The following is a 19203-nucleotide window of genomic DNA, read 5'->3' as shown; positions in this document are numbered from 1 at the left end:
CATCATTTATCCCACTTAGTTCTATCTTTAACTGGACAGAGGTCATTTTGTACCGTTGACGAGTTCTATAATCACGTTTCTATTTTCTGTTGCTGTTTTGCAGTGTGAGCGATGACGTCTGGGCTCGTGTGCTGTAAACGCTCTGACCGCTGTCGTCTCCTGAACACGCGTTTAGCATTTAAATATTTAATGAGTGTTGGTCTAAGCAGCACTGATGCATTGTGTCAGTAAAATCAAATGGAGAGTCGAATACAAGCGTAAAATATCCATTTTCCTTGTGGAATAATTCTCTACTCTTTGGCAGCTGTGACTTCAGTGAATTTATTATATAGCAGGTGCAATGGGAAGTTTTGTCCAACACTGGTTTTGGTAATAATACACGTTTCCCCTGATGTCAGCGTCCCTGCGTTCCCAGATATTTGATTTACATTTTAATAAATGAGTTGGGGGTGAGATAAATCAGCATGTGAGTCGCCCATGCGAGTAACGGGCTGATGCAAACGCTGCATCCTGAGGTAAAACTTTAAATGAGCATCAGAATAAATACGTTTTCGGTACAAATGATCCAAAAAAGCATGATTGACTTTTCGCGGAGCACCCGTCGGCGGCTCCGGCTCGCGTGTCCATCAAGCTTTTGCTCCTACACCACTGGAGCTTCCACTGATAACAGTGACGGGGGGGAGTGAAAGGGCTGAAGAAACAAGCACGAGGGCAGAGGAGTCGAAAGGCAGCGAAGGGAAGGGGGCACAGATGGTGATCTATTCAAAATGACTCACAGTATGAGCGGATGGATGGCTTATTGGCGTTGTCCTCCCACTCGTGGCAATGGACAACCTCGAGAGGCCAGAAGTAAATGTCAGACACAACTCGTGTCACAGCCAGTCTTTGTCTCAGCCTCAGCGGTCAGCGTTCATCCGCCGCAGCTTCGGGGGCAGCTTGTCCTCGGGCCGCCCCCCGGCGAAGGGGACCTGGGTGTTAGCCGCGACGGCGCTAATCGGCGCCGCCGCCTCCTCGGCGTCTCCGTCCAGCGGCAGCAGCTGCACGCGCTCCTCCTGCTGCCCCGGCCTCGCCACCGGGATGGAGCTGGACCTCAGCCTCTGGATGCTCAGCGGCAGGTCCCCGGTGCTGGAGGCCTTGCCCCCCGGCAGGGCCGGGCCCGGCCTCGCCCCCCTCCAGAAGTGGTCCTCCTTGGTGGTGGAGCTCATGCGCTGGAGCTTGCTGGGCAGCCTGGAGGCCTGGTCGTCCGCGTGCTCGGCGCAGTCGGCCGAGAGCAGCCGCTCACGCCGGCCGCCGCGGGCGCCGGCGCCCGGCGGGGGGGACGCGGGCGCCGGCGCCACCGGCAGAGGGTGGGGCGACGTCAGCGAGGACTTCTCCTCCTGCTCTTTGACGCTGTGGGGGGGCGTGGGCACCTCGAAGGTGTTGTGGAACTGGGAGTAGTCCACTCTGAAGAAGCCCTCCTCCAGAGACATGACGGGGAGGAAGCGATGGCCCCACAGCACCTCGTCCTCCGTGTAGGACGTCCTGGCCTGACACGTCATACCTGCAGAGCAGAGGGAGGACGGAGGAGGGGGTGAGAGCTGTGCAGGCACCAAAACTAGCAAAAGGACTGACTCCAAACACGTGAGATGTGAAATGTGACGCTTCAGGGAAAGTGCTTCTTTTAGTGAATAATTAAAGAACGCGGAATTAAACATTCTGTTGAATGTTTTATTTCTATAAGTTGGAAACGCAGCGAGCCACAGGCTAAGTGGAGATGAAACGAGTGATTAGGAGAAGCGCCGCGCACGGCGTATTGAGGCGTGAACTATTCACTCACCCGTGGTCTCCACGATGCCCTCCAGGATCACCACGATCTCGAACTGCTCGCTGGCGAGCGAGCGCTGCGACAGGTCGAAGAACGGGCTGCTGGGGTTGATCTCGTGGCAGATGGTGAGCGGAGACACCAGGAAGAGCTGGTCGGCGCCCGTCCCGAAGCCCACGTCCAGCTCGCACTGGTCCAGCGGCAGGAACTCGCCCTCCGGGGTCTGACGGGACTGGGAGCGAGACCAGGAGAGGCGTTAAGGAATACGAACGAATCAGTTACAAATGATGGGTTCAGCACATTTGTTGTTGTCTGAGATTCAGTTGCTGTCGAATAAAATTAAATTTGGCCTCAGAGGCCACTATTCAGAACCAGCTACTGCAGCGGGCAAATGAATAGTTTGTTTAACTGAACCCCATAAACATTTTGTACATTACGAGGATGAGATTTATTTTGAAGGCCCATCTGCAGCCGCTGGTGATTCGCTCGACAGATCGGGCTATTCCCCGAACCTCTATGCGACACTGCTGGAACATTTATTTATTTTATCTGAGTGACTCAGTCAGCTGGTCTCAGAGGAGAGAAATGAGTGGACGCAGAAATACACAAAATGGGAATATATATGTGTATATATTTATATATATATACACACAAAATGTTTATGGGGTTATATATATATATATATATATATATATATATAGAGAGAGAGAGAGAGAGAGAGAGAGAGAGAGAGAGAGAGAGAGGATAGGACGTGGATCAGTCATCACCAGGAGAACAGTGTCAGGGGGCTTTTACTTTGGTAACGTTATTCTTAAAGGCCTGGCCTCAAACACCTTCCACATCATTAGATTACAGAGAAGATGCCTGTGATCACTCCTGAGGAAGCTGAGTCAAATAAAGCAGCTGCTAAATTAAAACAGAATTAGTGGCGCGCTTTAAGGAGGCGGCAACAGGAGGAGCTCTGAGCCAATAAACCTCTTTTCCTGTCAAATCCCAGCCTCTTTTTCCAGCTGATGTTTCAACAGTGGAGATCAACCGGAACAGGTTGTGACTTCCTGAGGCTCAAATACTCGGAGCAGAGCGCTCTCCCGTTGAACCGGGCCACAGATGGCACACGGGCCGTCATTCGTATTCACAGTGATGCCGAGGACGGACGGGTGTGACATTTCACAGGAAGACGCCTGCGCCCACAGATCCGCGGCTCGTCGGCCGTCTCGCGGCCGCGGCGCTGATGCGCTGAACCCACGCCGCGCGTCCACCGGGCTTAAATCACGACCCTAAGCCTGAGAGCATCGGGAGCGAGTGTTTCACGGAACACAAGGCTGAGAGCGTCTGATCGGAGCCGTTGGAGCAGCCTGAGAGCGAGCCTGGGTTTGCATTCCTCCCGTCCGCCGTCCTCGAACCTGGGAATTCATGACATTTAACACAAGTGGAATACTTGAGCGCTGGCATTTCCCACGCCTCTATTGATCCAGGCCTCTGCAGAGCTTCTGTGTTCACAACTTAGTGTTTAACGCTGGAACTGCTCACTTCCACTCGTCTCCGTGACGCTCGGTGAGACCGGGCCGGCTTAGAAGACCCGCCCCCAGTCTCCAGGCGCCGCTCACACGTGCGCCGGGGAAGTCGCAAGCTTCTAACAAGGCGAAAGCCTCGCGGGTTCCTCCTCCGCTAAACAGCCAGAGCCACAAGGGAGAAATTAATGGCCTCCGCAAGAGGACCTGATAGAGAAAGAGTGCTTAATTTAACAAGCCACCTGAGATTCAGCTTGAGCGAAAACAGGCCTCGTCCCTGGTGACTCACTGTGTGTTTGTGTGTGTGTGTGCGTGCGTGCGTGCGTGCGTGCGTGTGTGTGTGTGCGTGTGTGTGTGCGTGCGTGTGTGCGTGTGCGTGCGTGTGTGCATGTGTGTGTGTGTGTGTGTGTGTGCGTGCGTGTGTGTGTGTGTGTGTGTGTGTGTGTGTGTGCGCGTGCAGAGTCGTGTACAGACAGAAGCTTTTCAGCCTTCCTGCTGCACATCAAACATGACAGATGTCACATTTGAGCCGCCGCTCTCCATCTCGCCCTCCACGGAACCCGTCTCCGTCTCCGTCTCCGCGTCTCTGCTGGTGCAGCGTTACACAGCGGCAGACGTGGCGAGTGACGCTGACTCGCCTTCCTGCCTGCTCACCCCCATCGCTTATCTCCCGCTGTGGACCGACCCCCTGAGTGCAGCGTCTGCTGACACTGACGTGCGCCGCCCAGCTGTCACTCGCGCTCCCTCTGTCGTGTTGTCGCACTGATGCCACTGCGTCTCTGTTCCATCCAAGCGGGAGCTGAGCCTTAAAATCAGGTTCTGCCTGCAGGTCAGCGCCGCAGGGGTCAGTGCACCAATGAATTCCACTGAGTGAATAATGAGCTGCATTAACATGAATCCAAATTCAAGGACATCTTCATCTTCATGCATTATGAATAGATCTGCTTTGGAATTGTGTTTAGCAATAATAAAAGCGGTTTTCCCACTAGTTTGGACTCCAAAACTGTTGATTACTTTGCTTTATTGAGATGTGAAGCTGTTTCTTGTTTGCCCCAGACAATTTTATAAAGAGTCTAATTGTTTTTAAAAATGTAAAGGTAGAGGCCCGAGCACATGAAAGTTCCAGAGGAGAATTTAACTTAAACTCCCAAAGTAGTTCTGAAAGAAGAAAATCTGAATAATGAATAATAATGACGCTGTGAAGAATGTGTTGCCGTCGGTGAGGGAAAAGCTAAAAATGACACTGACAACACAGCCGCAGCTTAAATCGGTTCTCCCTTGGATTTGGGTCAGCGTTCCCTTCACAGATTCACTGATAGAGCAGTTTTGTATTCGCTACCACTTGGGGTGAAGCTTCTAAGGAGGAGTTCAGACGAACACAGAAGCGCGAGGAACGCCTCCAGATCGCGTTGACTGGAGTCACAAATGTTATTGAAATGTCAAACACGAGACATGGATGAATTAGAGCTGGATGAAACCCCATATGTAGAGTTTCATTATGGGCTTATTTGCATCCAGACCCCTCACTGCTGTGGTGGCCGGTGGTGGTTTCCAGGTCCCGGCTTCAGGATTTACTGCAGCGTTGCCTCATTTTCTCAGTCAAACCGTTTGCCTCTGACCTTGGGCTGCGCGTCACCTGAACACCACGCTTCCATCCGTCCCACTGTGCAGGTGTAGCACTACAAAGCGATGCGGAGGGGACTCACTTTACAAGCGCCTGATGTCTAAAACACAACAGAGCCCCGCGTCTGGAAAAGAGGCCGTTATCAGGAGAATCCATGAAACGTCTCACTCTGCACAGGTACCAGTGACCTTACTGACCATCCTTCTGCTTTGATTAATGGCCCATTAATGTGAAGAAGCTATTAGGAACGTCCTGGATTCATGACCTTGAATCAACACACAAAGAGCTTTGATTTAACAGGTAATGAGCGTTTAACAGATCATCATTTATTGGCAGAAGTCCCAGATTATCTGCTCAATCGAAGTAACCGGCCTCTGAAAGAATCCAAAGCCAATTAAAAACCAGAAAAAACATCTGGAACAACGAGAATCGAAGCGCTGTTTTAAAAACATTACAATACAGTCTATTAACTGAATTCAGCCAGTGGCGTCAGCAGAGAGGGAAAAGCTGATGATTCTGCATTAGAGCCTCTACAGTGTGCTGTGATTAATTAAAATGAACACATCATAGTTTTCGTTGCCGTTCGGGCTGTTAATTAAAGCGCCTTTGATAATGAAAGGAAATAAAAATCTTCCTGGAGAAAGCTGAAACGTTAGCAACAATACGTCTAATACGTAATAATCATGACTGTTAATGTGCTACACTTCTAGTTCCTTAATGAATATTTCACCATACTCTCACTTTATGTAAGTTTAAATACTATCATGCATCTGGACGACGCGTGCGTGCAACACTTCATTAAGTAGTAGAGATTCTAACAGTGTGTGTAACTCTCACTGTAGATGTGACACAACAAAGTGCTGCCGCTGAGTGTTTGGCTTCGTTGCTTCATCTGATGCATCCAGCTGTGCAAAAACGCACAACAAGGTGTGGAGCAGGATGCTGGAGAATAAAAGGAGGCCTCTCCCAACTATCGCTGCATAAACCTCGGATTTCTGTGAATCTGCTTCTTAAAGCGTGCTCGGCATCTGCAAGAAACTCAGCCTGGTACAAAGCCATTACATGAAATTGCTGTTCAACTTCTAGTCATAATTTCTGCAGAGAATGAAAGCTATTGTTGAAGCCGAACAATGACGCACGCAAACAACTAGACGGAGACTTGAGCAGCTGGAGAACGACAAGCGCTCCACCCTCAACCTTTCAGATCCGCTTCAGGAGGTGCTTCAGTGTCCAGAGGAAGTCACACTGTGCCGGGTTGGGCCGCGCTGCACTTGGAACTGGGTCAACAATGAGCATCCACTTTCTCACCCCATTCATCTACGCTGCACTGAAGCAGAGGCTAAACTTGGATTTAAAGCCCATTTGCAGCCATTCTGCTGACTGGGGCTGTGCTTTGCGTTGACCCCGAGAACTAGGGAATAACGTGTTCCGCGCGAATCCACCTGTGAGGTGGGCTGTAGCTGCTGCAGGGGGGTACGAGGTAAATGCTCACTCGTTATAATGCGTCTTACGCTGGAAAGTCCCGTTAACACCGCAGCCAGTCTACAAATCACTAAGACCCGCGGGGACTCCGCGGTCTATTCTGGAGATGAATGGAAATTCAATGCATGACTTGAAAAGCGCTCATAAAACATAATGAGCAATTTCAGGACAAATGAAGTGGCTGTCAATTAGTCTCGGCCTCGTTAATGACATTTCTAGCGGTGGAATGCAGCGAGGCGCAAAGCTCGCTGCGCCAAAGTGGCCCGCGCGCGGCGCTCCCGCAGCCTACCTTGATGAGTTTGCACCTGATCTGCGCCGACACCATGTGGCTGTTGCGCAGGTTCCCCACGCGGAACATGAGGCACAACTTGCCGTCCCGCTGCGAGATGACCGCGTCCTGGCTGAACATCAGCGTCTCCGCGCGCTTCTTCGGCTGCGACATCTTGATGAACATGCAGCCGATGAGGAAGGCGTCCACGATGGAGCCGAGCAGCGACTGGAAGAGGAAGAGGATGATGCCCTCGGGACACTTCTCCGTGATGTAGCGGTACCCGTAGCCGATGGTCGCCTCCGTCTCGATGAAGAACAGGAAGGCGGAGGGAAAGTTGTAGACGTTGGCGACGCACGGCGTGTAGGACGGCTCGTGGCCGCCGTGGCTCAGGTCGCCGCGGATGTAGGCGATCACCCACCACATCGATGCCATGACCAGCCACGCGACGGTGTACGTGAGGATGAAGATGAGTAGGTTCCAGCGCCACTTGAGGTCCACCAGCGTCGTGAAGAGGTCGGAGATGTACCTGCTGGTCTCGCCGCCAAGGTTCCCGTGCTGGACGTTGCAGCGGCCGTTCTTCTCCACGAACCGCTGCCGCTTCTTCTTCGCCGGCGCGGAAAAAGTCATGCCCCGGTTGGTGTTCACCACCTGGTAGTCCACTCCGAATTTCCTCCGAATCGCTGCCATCGCGTCGGCCGCCGACTTGCGACGGGCAATCGCCACTTGTGCGCAATCGGCCGCTTTGCGCAAGTTTGGTGCCCACTTTTCCCCCCACGCGGGCGGCGACGCTCAGCGCGCCGCTCGCATCCTGCGGGATGGAGACGCGCCGCGCCGCGCCGCGCCGCGCCGCTCCGCCGCGAATTAAGCGCGAGCGAGCAGAGATTCTGCGCAATGCATGGTCCAGAGTGGGTCCTTTAACGGAAGGAGGCTGCTGCCACTGCCAACTTTTTCTTCACTTCTCGTGCGTGAATGTGAAGCCTCGTGCGGAATGACGAACGGAACAAAGCCGCATTCAAAGCCCCGTCCTTGGTCGATGCGGTGATGTGATCATATTCTATGAACCTGTGAATGTGAACAGCAGGCCGTGGTGCGCGCTGCTGCCAGCGGGGACGCGTTCTGGTTGGAGTGCCTTGAAATTAAAGTCTCTCTCTCTCTCTCTCTCTCTCTCTCTCTCTCTCTGGGAAGCGGATGTGAGGTTGCAGAGATGGATGTAAAGCAGCAGAGCGAGCAAATAAAGTAACTGTGAAACCAACCGTGGGAAACAATTTAGCTTTTCCCATTTCCCCTCTACATTACAACATACAGGATAATTCCTGATGCCTAATTCTGCCTGTGCTGAGACAAACGCCTGATTATTCTAGTGGACTGCGGCCCTATGGTTCCCCCTAGTGCTGCTGCGGTGGAAGTGAACCAGAGGCCATGCCACCGTCTCTACATGAATGCAGCACCGTGTTTACAGTAGACACAGACAGGTAGAGAGACACAATGTGAGGCAAAGGTCACACAGGAAGAAGGAAACATGGGGAAACAGGAAATGGACCTCACTGAGTCGATATTAGGTGTAATGAATGGCAGTCACACACATTTGTTGGATGGTTTTGTCTTTGATCATCAGAGTGATTTTTGCTCAGACAGAGCATGTGAACACTAATCACAGGGCATAGATTCACCTTAGTTAATGGGTAATTCTCTGTTAATTTGTAAATGATAATGCAAATCACAACCCTGCCAACATCACTTCAGGGTATATTGTCAGTAAACAGAAGTATAAAAACTCCACCACAGGGTTTTATTCCAGGGCCGTTGCATGTGATTGCCTCAGGCTGTACCTGTGTATTTGGGTAAATATAAATTTAATGTGAGAGAAGTGAAGGTTTGACAATGAAAGGTACATTTTCCAAAACTGACACTAATCATTTGTCTCACTGGGCCTTTTAGAAATAGTTATATTTATACTTGCACAGCTCATACTCTGAAATCATTAATTTGATAACTGTAGGTTCAAAATGAAAGCACTGTGTATTTACTTGGTTAATGATTAAAGATGTGTTGTGTTGCAGATTTGTTTCTGCTCGCCCTTGACTCTGTGCCCAGGAAAATACGTTAAATGTGTGCTAAAGTCCAAAAAGGGAAATAATTCAAGCTCTGGCATCCTCCAAAGCTTTCTGTTGTTTAATATTAAATAAGAAATACATCAGCTGAAAAAGGAAAAGCTCTCAAGAATGATTCAATTCATCAAACTAGCCAGTTCTACTCAGCCGCTAATGCAGCCCTTTCACTGAGGAAGGACATTTGTGTTACACACCAACAGGAGCGTTTCTGTTCCGGAAAAACACAAACATGTGCAGGTACCTAACACTGCAATTAAACCAGTAAGACATCACGCAGGCAGTGTCAAGGTCTCTGCTCCTTCATTGATTTCTGGAAGGCCAAATTAGGTGGCTGGATCTCACAGACACAGCTGTAATCTATGTAACTACCTCCAAAAGAAAGTCCAGTCATTTTGATACTATCCCTAAGTTAGAATAAACCATTCAGAGCACTATCTATGGCATTTCACTGTTTTCCTGTTATATGGATGACTGTTATATATAATGTATGTGTTAAAATCTGTTGGCAAGTATTTTATTTAGAGATCTCATGTGATTAAACATAGTCTTAGTTTATTATTATTGTTAGAACTAGACAGTTGCTCGGCTTAATGTTCGCCCGTGTTTACATTATCACAGAACGCTCGAGCTCCTGTGTCCTCTCGCGGACAGTTGTTGTGCAAAAAAGTGACTCTAGGCTAAAAACTGATTGCCGTGCGCGGGAACGCGCACCGCCTCGCAAAGACGTATGCTGCAGCGCAGTCTATGTGCGATAACAGCTGCTTATTCTCTGTCTGGGTGGACTGGGTGGTTTATAACGTAGAACAATTCAGAAAAGGCCACTGAACGATGATACAATCCATACCTTTAACTTTAAATTCATACAGCGTCATAGAGGTTGAAACGAAGCTAGTTATATGATAATTGAGGTTGTTTATTTAAGTTTTAAAAGACGCCGCATCACTACTACTATTGTAATACCTAATTGCATCATTTTTACATTGTATTTACAAGTTTTCACGGTTCGATACTGAAATAAGCAGCTGTAGTAGCAGATAGACAGAGATTTACGAGGCGGTGCGCGCTCCCGCGTACGGCAATCGATTTTTGGCAGACGGTCACTTTTTGGCACAACACCTCCGCGACACCCATAATTCCCCGCGCCAGGACAAGATGGAAGAAAGCAGCAGCAGCCGGAGAACAATGTTTTGGCATTAAACCCCCAAAGCGGCGAATGCGGAGAAAATACAGGCACGTTTGAAGCCAACTGCGGTCATGTGTAGGTGAGTGGGGAATCAAATCCGTTTTTATTTGTAGCGATTGCTTTGGTTTGGGTGATATTCAAGCGACGGGCTGGCCGGGCTCGGCGCAAACGGGAGATGCACAGAGAGCCAGCATCATTGTTTCTGTTGCATGGGCCGTAATGCGGGTTTTCAGTCGGGGCAGCTAGCTGCTAACTAGCTAGCTCGTGGCAGGTTGATTGTTATAAACACAGCGAAATAGTTCTATTTGTCGCGGGCGGGTTTGTGAAGCTTTGGCGCCGACGAATGTCTTGCTAGCTAAATATACCGGGGAGCATTATCCGGTTGTGATTGCAGCTAAAGTTAGCTATCAATAAATAGAGCGCCAGCGTTGCTCGCAGCCAGACAGATTTAATTTCACAAGCGTCATCAAAGCTTGGTAATTGGAGAATGAGCCATTCGTGCCTGCCCTGACTTTGAAAGCAAACGTACCGTTTATTCTCGCAATATAAATTACTTATCCGGTTCTATTAGATACACGTTGACAAATTAGCTGCTTTCCACAAAATATGTTTGTTTAAACAGCCACATTATTCGTTAATGGCATCAAGCCGTGGGTCCTGTTTTAGCATTAGCTAGCTGTATAGCAACATTCGGTAACAAGCTAAACGTAGCGTTAGATCGGTTATAATGAATCAAGTTGGGACGGATTGGCATTAGATACGATCTGTTTGAGATCACGGGACTTTGAATTTCAACGTGGCTGTATTTAAATGACTTATTAGTGCTCGTGGAACGTGTTGGCCGATTGTTTTGATTGAGGGGGTAAAGATGGGTTGATTGTGTCTCATTGTGGCTAGCCAACTAGCTAACGATGCTAACTATTATGCATCACAAAAGCTCGTCCGCTTTCGGTTGAATTGGGTGTTAAGTAGCCAAATGGTCGCCTTGCCTGGACTCAAACAATAAATTCTCACTTCTCGCCGCTCCTTTTTGCGCGTTTACACACGGAGCACAGTCGCCCGATTGTGCTTTAAACTAGCCCCTTGAATACAACTAAAATGTTAAAGTGGGTTTGACCCAAATGTCGGTTGTATGAGGTGAACCGATTAATTTGTCAATAATGCAAGCGATGCCTTAGTTTCTGCTTCAGTTTGGGCTGATTGGCCAAAGTGGTGCTGTCCCTAACGTTAAAGTGTGAAAACAATAGAGATCAAAAGGCACCCGGCTACGGCACAGATTTTATTTTGGCTACACTCCAAGTCACATGTGGGTCGAAATGTCGCGAATAGAAGAATACCAGATGTGGATTAAACTTAAAAAAATGTACATATTCTAAAAATATATAAATACGTTATATATATATATATATATATATATATATATATATATATATATATATATATATATATATAATTTTTTTTAACAAAACATGGGCTTTCTCTGTGTGTAATTATGTAATGAATATAGTATTTTACTGTTAAAATTCAAACGCTAAGTTTCTTTTTTTACACTTGGATAACATAGATAGATGCCTGTTCTTTTAATTCTTTTGTAGCATCAGCCCTTTACAGGTTAATGAATTATTCTGTCACATTGTTCTTCATAGCTGATATGTCAACGCTTTGTCCAGTTTACTGTTTCATATACAAGGTTCTGAGACATAAATTATAGTTACTATTTACACTATCTAGTGATTTCACTGTTAATGGTTTTATTTAACTGTGGAGGTTTCTCATACATTTTATTTAGCATAGATTTTATTATATTTTGTGAAAATAATACACATTGAGGGTTACTGTTATTGTATTAGTTGCGTTGCCCAGCTAAATCATAATTTATCCCAGGGACATTGCATTAGCTATCCATCCATCCATCATTTGAACGTTACCCTTGTATGTGTCATCTGGTGCTACAGCTTATGAACAGAAAAGTATGTTAAATATAACAGTAATATGCCACGGCTGCTTTGTATTTTATACATGTCTTTTTTTTTTATCTTTTTCAGGACATCCTCCTCCTACATTCCTCTTTAGATTAATAACCCTCCTTCATCCCTGCACAAATAAAAGCACCACCATGAGTATTATCCAAGACAAACTAGGCAATGAGTTTTTGCGCAATGGTGGCATGGACCCCAATTTTGCACCGGGCATGCTTATGTTCAGCCACCTACCGCCAGTCACCAGCTTTACACGGCTGGCCCCCCAGTCTGTTATGGGCGAGCTCCCCCAGGAGATGAACCTGAAGAAAGAACGTGACTCACCCCCAGAGCACCAGGGTCCCACAGTGGCAAACACAGGTGGCTTCCTCCACAGCATGGGTATCAAGCAGGAGCGGCTAAGTGAGCTGGACTACCGTATGCCACTCTACGCTGGGGGTGGAGGAGTAGGGGTGAATTGTGCTGGAGGGGGCGCGGGGAAGAACAGCACTGACATGCCGGACATGTCTTTCGGCAACCACCACCAAAATCACCAGAACCTGCTCCTGCATGACCTCAATCTCAGCAATGTTCGTCCGCTTGGAGAACCGGTGAGAAGTGATTATAATGTAGTTACACGTTACAGTTTGCACTTTTTTTTTGCTTAGTTTCTGACCTATTGTAAAACATTTCTGTATAGAACCTGCAATTTAGAGTATCATTTGCTCACTGTTGTTTGTCGTTAGATGCCTGGAAGATCGGGTAAAGAGCCAAAAGAGTCCTCAGGTAGAAGAGGGCGAAGGAGCAATGGTGATGGACAGGGAGGCAAAGCCAGAAGGAAACGCAACGATGCTGCAAAGGTATTAGTATTTCCTTTTTTGAGTTTTTCCAGCTCTTTAAGAGCATTGAATAGTGCTAACTTCTCATGAACAATCACTTGCCTCTTGTGCTGTGTGTTCTACTTGTAGTCAATGATGTTGGATTCGGATGGAGCCTGCCTGTCCCCCAACTCAAAACCACATATCTGTGAGCACTGTAACGCTGCCTTCCGCAGCTCATACCACTTGCGCAGACATGTGCTCATACACACAGGTAAGAGAATTTTGCTGCCTGCATTCTTTTGATCCTTTAGGGAATATGAATATGCCAATGTGGATGAGGCTTTGTTACCACAGTCTGACAAAGTAACCATGCACAGACTAAATCAAATGCAGACCACAAATGAACGGAACCCACTCACTCTTACTAATCCCTCCTCAGCATGACTGACTGGGATCTCTGTTAAAGCAAATGGCCACTAAAGTCTGGAGTGACTCAATGACTAGTCATGTATTTCTAGGCATATTAGTCATTCCCTTTGCTGGGAATTCCTCATTTGGCTCTTTGAACCCCCAAAATGACTTAGAGAAGCTGTCTGCTTCTATCGCAACCTCATTTAGTGTTGAATTGTTTTTCTTCTGTCCTTATTTTATGTAAATGTATGTGACAGAAGGTGTCTATTGGTATTTTATCATTTAAACAAAGGGCATAGTTCTCTGCCACTATACATAATGTAGCAGTAAACAAAGGCTTATCAATATGAAGTATAGTTTTAAAATTCACTGTCTGAGCCTTCTCTTTATTGATGAATAAAAGCATTAATGTGGTGAGTATATGCTCTATTGTTGATTGCACAGGTGAGAGGCCTTTCCGGTGCAGTCAGTGTAACATGAGTTTCATTCAGAAATACCTGCTGCAGCGGCATGAAAAGATTCACAGCGGTGAGTATCTGCACCTAGAATAAATCCCATCGCTTGTCAGCATTATCAGTGTCTGAAAGATGTGTTGGACTAACACACTGCTATCTTTTATAGGAGAAAAGCCTTTTAGCTGCGATCAGTGTAACATGCGGTTTATTCAGAAGTACCACATGGAGCGGCACAAAAGGACACACAGTGGCGAGAAGCCATATCGCTGCGATACCTGCCAACAAGTATGTACCTCAGTATGCTGCAGAGTTCCGCTCTTTTGCCTTTTTAAATATCTCTTCATGGATTTTGTGGTATGCATTATTAAAAGGTTTGTTTCTGTGCCATCGCTTTTTCCAATCTCAAGCCCTGTATCTGGAGGATTAGTCAGAAGTCGTAGTAGTTTTCCCATGTAAACCAAGTTCCTTTTCTCTGGATTAAACTGTAATTTAAAGCTATTTTCATTCCACCTAAAGGCTTGTGACTCAGTTATCTCTCTCTTCATTTTTAGTTTTTCTCGAGAACAGACCGGTTACTGAAGCACAAACGAACTTGTGGAGAAGCCATAAAGAAGGGCCTGGACCCAAGCATGCTGGAGCTCAGCGAAGCGGAGCTAGGCCAGGGCAGCTATTCACTTACTCAGGGAAACTCTACCACCTCTGGACGTAAGAGGGCCAAGTCCAAAAACGGCGAGGGCGGCGAGCGCAAGAGGAAGAAGAATGCCACGGCGTCTGTGGGAGCCGCCTCCTCGTCTGGAGATATGGCTGGCAACCTGGGCTTGCAGGACTTCAACATGGAACACCATTCAGGGCCCACCATGCAGGGCCGTTCCCCCAAGTTGGTGTTTAAAAAAGCAGGCCGCAAGGGCTTGGACAAAGGCCTTCTCTCGCTGGAAGACAGTGCTGACAGACAAAAACTATTGAGCCAGAAGCCTGACTCCATGGATCACGTGGAAGGCTCTGGCCTCGACAACATGGGTCTGCTCCAAGGAGCCGGGGACAACAAGCAGGGCCCCACCACCAGCAGCAACTATGATGATGCAATGCAGTTCGTGAAAAAGCGGCGCTACCTCCATGCAGTTAACAGTGATTATGGAGCTTCCTCGCTGCACATGTCATCCCAGGGCGGTAGCGTAATCCAAGGCACCCTGGGGCCTGAGCCTACATTGGCCATGCTGGACTCATCGCCTTTGGAACTCAAGCACGACAAGTCTGGGATCCCAGATGAAGTCCTACAAAGCCTACTAGACCATTATAGCCAAAAGCCAGAGGGTGCACATCATCATGACGTGACCTTTGACCTGTCGGATCACCCGCACCATGTTGACCTACAACCAGCAGCACCCGTTACCCCCGAGCTGGATGATGACTCGCCCAATGGTGGTGATAAGACAGCAGTGATGAACGAGTATTCAAAGTTCCTCCTGCAGGCCCTGGAGCGCACCAGTCACAGCGGACCCTTCCCAAGCCTTGGCCCAACAGGGCCTTTTCCACTCCTGTCCAGCAGCTCCAGTCCCACAGGGCCTTTGTTCTCTGACAAACACGTGTACACCACATCCCCGCTGGATTGTGGATACCCACCTGCTGTCTCATCCCCAGTGCCCATTGTTGCCCCTTCATCCTCCTCCTCCTCATCGTCTTCAAAGTCCCACTATGGCATGCTCGTTGGCTCCCCCTCTCAGACGGGCTATCACCTCAGCTTGGAATCTACCAGCCACCAGCAGCTGACTCCATCTCAGGAGCTGACCGAGCAGTTGGAGAAGCAACACCACTCCCCTGGCGCCTTCAACCTACCTCCCCAGGACCTCACTGTCACAGCAGATGGCTCTAATGGGCAGCAGTCCAAGGCTGGAGCGAGCGCTGCACCGACCAATGGCTCGAGCTACCCAGACCTGTCCCCTCTGACCACCTCTAAAGAAACCACGTATCAGATCGAGAACTTTGCCCAGGCCTTTGGCTCCCAGTTCAAGTCCGGGCGGCGAACCCCTCTGAGCTATGCCAGCGATGCGGGGGCAGAGGTCGACCACAGAATAAGGACTCCAGTGTCGGAATTCTCAGGGTATACCAGTTTGTTAGCTGATGTCAGTGAGCCAGTAAGTACAGGATCAAAAACCCCAACAAGCCAAAGTTTCAGATAAGGGTCAAACGAGGTGAATCCAGTAGGGGCCTGTTCTGTTGCTGTCCACACGGTCTCTATACACAACCCAATTCTGTTCTTGTAGCAACGTTTGTTTTTTAACACTGCCATTAAATGTTAATACAGATGACCAGGGATAGTCCTCCATGGCCTCAAATGCAATTTTTAAAATATGCTCATTTTTATTATGTATTTAGTCACTTCAGTTCTGTTTAAGAGTAGTGATTTTTGATATGACTGTATCGTAGATTTAAATGTAATTTAAAACATTTAGAGGGTAGCTATGAACTTGTTTGATTTCCTTTTTCTGAACTCTTGTGTTATCAATCATAATACCATTGTAAAGTAATAATGAATAATGTTTGATAATTTCAATAATAATAACATTTGTGGCAGGGAAAGGCCCAGAATTCAAATGGCAAAAAAAGTATATATTGTCTGTTACAAGAAACGTATTAACTCAGGAAAATAGGCAAAATTGTGTAATAAGACTTTGTATTATGAGATGCAATTAGCACAGTTTTTACAGGTGTATTTGAGACTTCAAAGCTTTGATTTTGTTTTTACTTGTCAGTACACACATTACTATAGATGATCATGTTTGGTTTTGTGGCTTTGTGGAGATTATGGTACTGTGTCAATGTGAAGAGCCACGCGTGAACATCCAGTAGGGGCGATTGAAGACTTCAGGCCGTTTGGAAATGAAGACGTCCGGACGCCGCTGTGGTTTTGTCTTTTGATGAAGTGTCTGACCGTGCACTCCTCTGATTGCGTCCGCCAGTCGCCTGTGGAGAGACGGGTCAGGCGTTACGACCACCTTAGAAAGCAAAGGAATACCAAGCCGTGAATTCACTCCTCATGCTGTCGCTGGAGTGATTTCCTTTTATAAACCAGTCATCACTTTTCTACTCCGCTCCTTGTTCTTTGTGTTTCAGTAGAATCAAACAAGCACTTTTAAAAAAAAAAAGAAATCATCATTGGACATTACAACAACCAATTCAATTTACATGTGACACCTGATTATTATGTTAATGATTATTATTTTAAGAGGAGAAAACTGTGAACAGGGGTGGGTGGGGGGGGTTGCTTATTGTTTGATAGGGATTGACTAGGCATGACCATGGGCATTTAAATGTATTTTATTGCTTTTCTCTCAATGGTAGAAGAGAGGGGTTGGGCTGGGGGCTCTTCTTACGGTTTGTCGGGTGATATTGTAAAAAGATTTGCCATAATTTTGTTATACAATATTTTGAGAGTACCTCTTTGTATTTAAGTGTTTTGAGAGATGGGCTGACATGCTGGAACCCCTATTTCCCACAAGTATGTTGGATGCATACTGAAACCCTTTTATTTATTCTCCACTAGCCACAACAGAACTGAATAGCTGATTTTATTTTGGCAAGTAGTCACCGGACCTACAGCTCTACTCCCATTCCCTCCCTTGTTTTGTTTTATTTTATTTTTTGTTTTATTTTCTTTCTTTATAAATCCTAAAGTTTTAGTAATGTCAAGATACTGCTTCCGAAATCCCATGGCGAAACAGTAAAGTTCTACCCAAGCCCTCGTCCCAAAATGCAGCCCTGCACTCACAAGAATAAACAATGGCCTTCTTTGTCTTCCGTGGCTGAAGCCATGCTATCCTGGCGGCCGGGGTTGATATTTAATTTAGCTGATTTCCTGTGAGCCGAACAACCCCCCCCCCCCTTTCCTATTCCTACGTCTGCGAGCTCCACAGCCAAGAGACTTTGAAGCTGCTCAGATCACAGGGAACAAAGACTGACTGACCAGCCACTTCACTCCAAACTCACACTATGCTTTTAAAGGACAGAAAAGGAGTGGGTGAGACCCGGAGGGGGGGGAGACAATACGATTGACCTAAATATACCTCATATCACTAAAGCGTAAGAAAAGCAGGGACACGCATTTCATATATGTAGTGAAATAATTGTAGTATAGGTTCAACATATTGTATAATCATTTAACACTGCCTGTGTTTACAATTATAGAGCAAATGAGCTGTCAAAATGCAAATGTATTATGTTTGTTTGTTTTTTTTTCTGTACAAACATCCAAGCCAAGCAGTGTTGCATTCTAGATGCCTAGAACATTCACTTTTCTCGTTATATCCCTTATTTTTGTTACTTGCCATAATGTGTTTTGATATGATCTCTAGAAGGATATTGTTTACAAAAATGTGCAAAAACACTAAAAATGTGTGTTCTCAACTCTTTTTTTTTGTTTTTTTTCTTGAGTATGCATGATAAAGACATTTTTGTATGGCTTTTTTTCTGACTGTCACCTCAATACCAAATTTTGTAGCAGAGGCCTCCCCGTTCCTTTGTCTTATTTGTTCTAGACCCCTTGTGATCCAATTTCCCGGGCTGTACCTGTTATTGAGATGATGACCGGATTAGAGAAGCCAATAAACTTTTTGTTACAAAAAGTACAAGGTTTGTGTATAGTTTTTTATATATTTAAAGCCATGAAACATACACGCAGACAGATTAGTGTACTGGAGTTGAGGACCTTTTAACAGTTTGACCCTGATGTTCAGCTGAGATAAAGGCAGCGCAATAAGACTCAGTATGTTCACTAGACTTAGACCAGCTGCACTTTGTTCTGTCTGAGTCCAGTTTATAATGTGTCACGTGATCAGGAAGACCTGTTTGTAGTTCAGTAAACACTTTCGTGCAAGCTTTTAGCCTTGAGACTCTTCTGCTAGAGGCTGGAGCCGCTTTCCTGTTTTTAAACATTTGATGGAGATTTGTGGCTGTTTCTAGGATTTCTAGTCAAGAGACACTTATTCAGAGTTTCAAAAAGCGTGGAGTCATTTCCACCGGGAACATTCTGCTCAGACGGTAATGAACCTCCTCCATACCAGGAACAGCAGGTTGGGTGGGGTCAACCAGAACTCAGTGACTTTGGACTTCCAGTAAATGAGGAGACACTGAGGCGGTTATTGCTCTGTGATTGCACCTGTGTTGACTCTTCTGATGGCTGCGTTCATAAAAGCAGCTTGTGAGGAATGCAGCCAATGATCCTGTAGATTTCTCTCTTTACGTTTGCACGCTAGTGTCTCTACAGTGAATCTCTGGAACAAAGGGCGTTTGCAAAATGTAATTAAATGGCTGAGGTGCAGAGTGAGTGGTCAAGGTCATGATTAAACGTACTCACCTGCTAATAACGTTAATAATTAATTAGGCTTGAGCAATAATAATTTTCCACGACAGGGACTTAAGATCATTATAGTAATAAAGATGTCTTATTACTGAAGTCTTATTAATGACGTGTGTTCTGACAGCAGAAGGGTGTCGGCGCAAACAACGTGGATCCGAACACGGAGGCAACTCGTCCAGTGTCAGTGTTATTTACTGTTCGTTCCTGTTTCACCAACACGTT

General features: G+C 46.9%; 2 protein-coding genes across 2 annotated transcripts; one reads left to right on the top strand and one right to left on the bottom strand.

Annotated features, from left to right (window-relative positions):
• Nucleotides 1–305: 305 nt before the first annotated feature.
• LOC114846053 (G protein-activated inward rectifier potassium channel 1-like) lies at nucleotides 306–7858 on the bottom strand. The gene is made up of 3 exons (XM_029134805.3): nucleotides 6708–7858; nucleotides 1817–2033; nucleotides 306–1540 (listed from the first exon to the last, which is right to left on the bottom strand). Exons 1-3 carry the CDS (start codon nucleotides 7374–7376, stop codon nucleotides 897–899), a joined length of 1530 nt encoding a protein of 509 aa, XP_028990638.1. The 5' UTR covers nucleotides 7377–7858; the 3' UTR covers nucleotides 306–896.
• A 2069-nt stretch (nucleotides 7859–9927) lies between these two features.
• On the top strand, nucleotides 9928–18253 carry znf281b (zinc finger protein 281b). The gene is made up of 7 exons (XM_029134693.3): nucleotides 9928–10062; nucleotides 12029–12552; nucleotides 12688–12801; nucleotides 12910–13033; nucleotides 13618–13701; nucleotides 13795–13913; nucleotides 14180–18253. The coding sequence occupies exons 2-7, from the start codon at nucleotides 12100–12102 to the stop codon at nucleotides 15803–15805; spliced, it is 2520 nt and encodes an 839-aa protein (XP_028990526.1). The 5' UTR covers nucleotides 9928–10062; nucleotides 12029–12099; the 3' UTR covers nucleotides 15806–18253.
• The last annotated feature ends 950 nt before the right edge of the window (nucleotides 18254–19203 follow it).

This window comes from Betta splendens, chromosome 19 (assembly GCF_900634795.4).
Source record: "Betta splendens chromosome 19, fBetSpl5.4, whole genome shotgun sequence".
Classification (NCBI taxonomy): Eukaryota; Metazoa; Chordata; class Actinopteri; order Anabantiformes; family Osphronemidae; genus Betta; species Betta splendens.
This window is presented reverse-complemented; position numbering and strand designations above follow the sequence as displayed.

Excerpts from the sequence above, each read along its gene's own strand:
- LOC114846053 (XM_029134805.3), bottom strand. The coding sequence starts at position 7,376 with ATGGCAGCGATTCGGAGGAAATTCGGAGTGGACTACCAGGTGGTGAAC. Across the intron at positions 2,034-6,707 it reads TCAGGTGCAAACTCATCAAG|TCCCGTCAGACCCCGGAGGG; the intron begins GTAGGCTGCGGG and ends TCTCGCTCCCAG. Across the intron at positions 1,541-1,816 it reads GGGCATCGTGGAGACCACGG|GTATGACGTGTCAGGCCAGG; the intron begins GTGAGTGAATAG and ends TCTGCTCTGCAG.
- znf281b (XM_029134693.3), top strand. The coding sequence starts at position 12,100 with ATGAGTATTATCCAAGACAAACTAGGCAATGAGTTTTTGCGCAATGGT. Across the intron at positions 13,702-13,794 it reads GCATGAAAAGATTCACAGCG|GAGAAAAGCCTTTTAGCTGC; the intron begins GTGAGTATCTGC and ends TATCTTTTATAG. Across the intron at positions 13,914-14,179 it reads GCTGCGATACCTGCCAACAA|TTTTTCTCGAGAACAGACCG; the intron begins GTATGTACCTCA and ends CTTCATTTTTAG.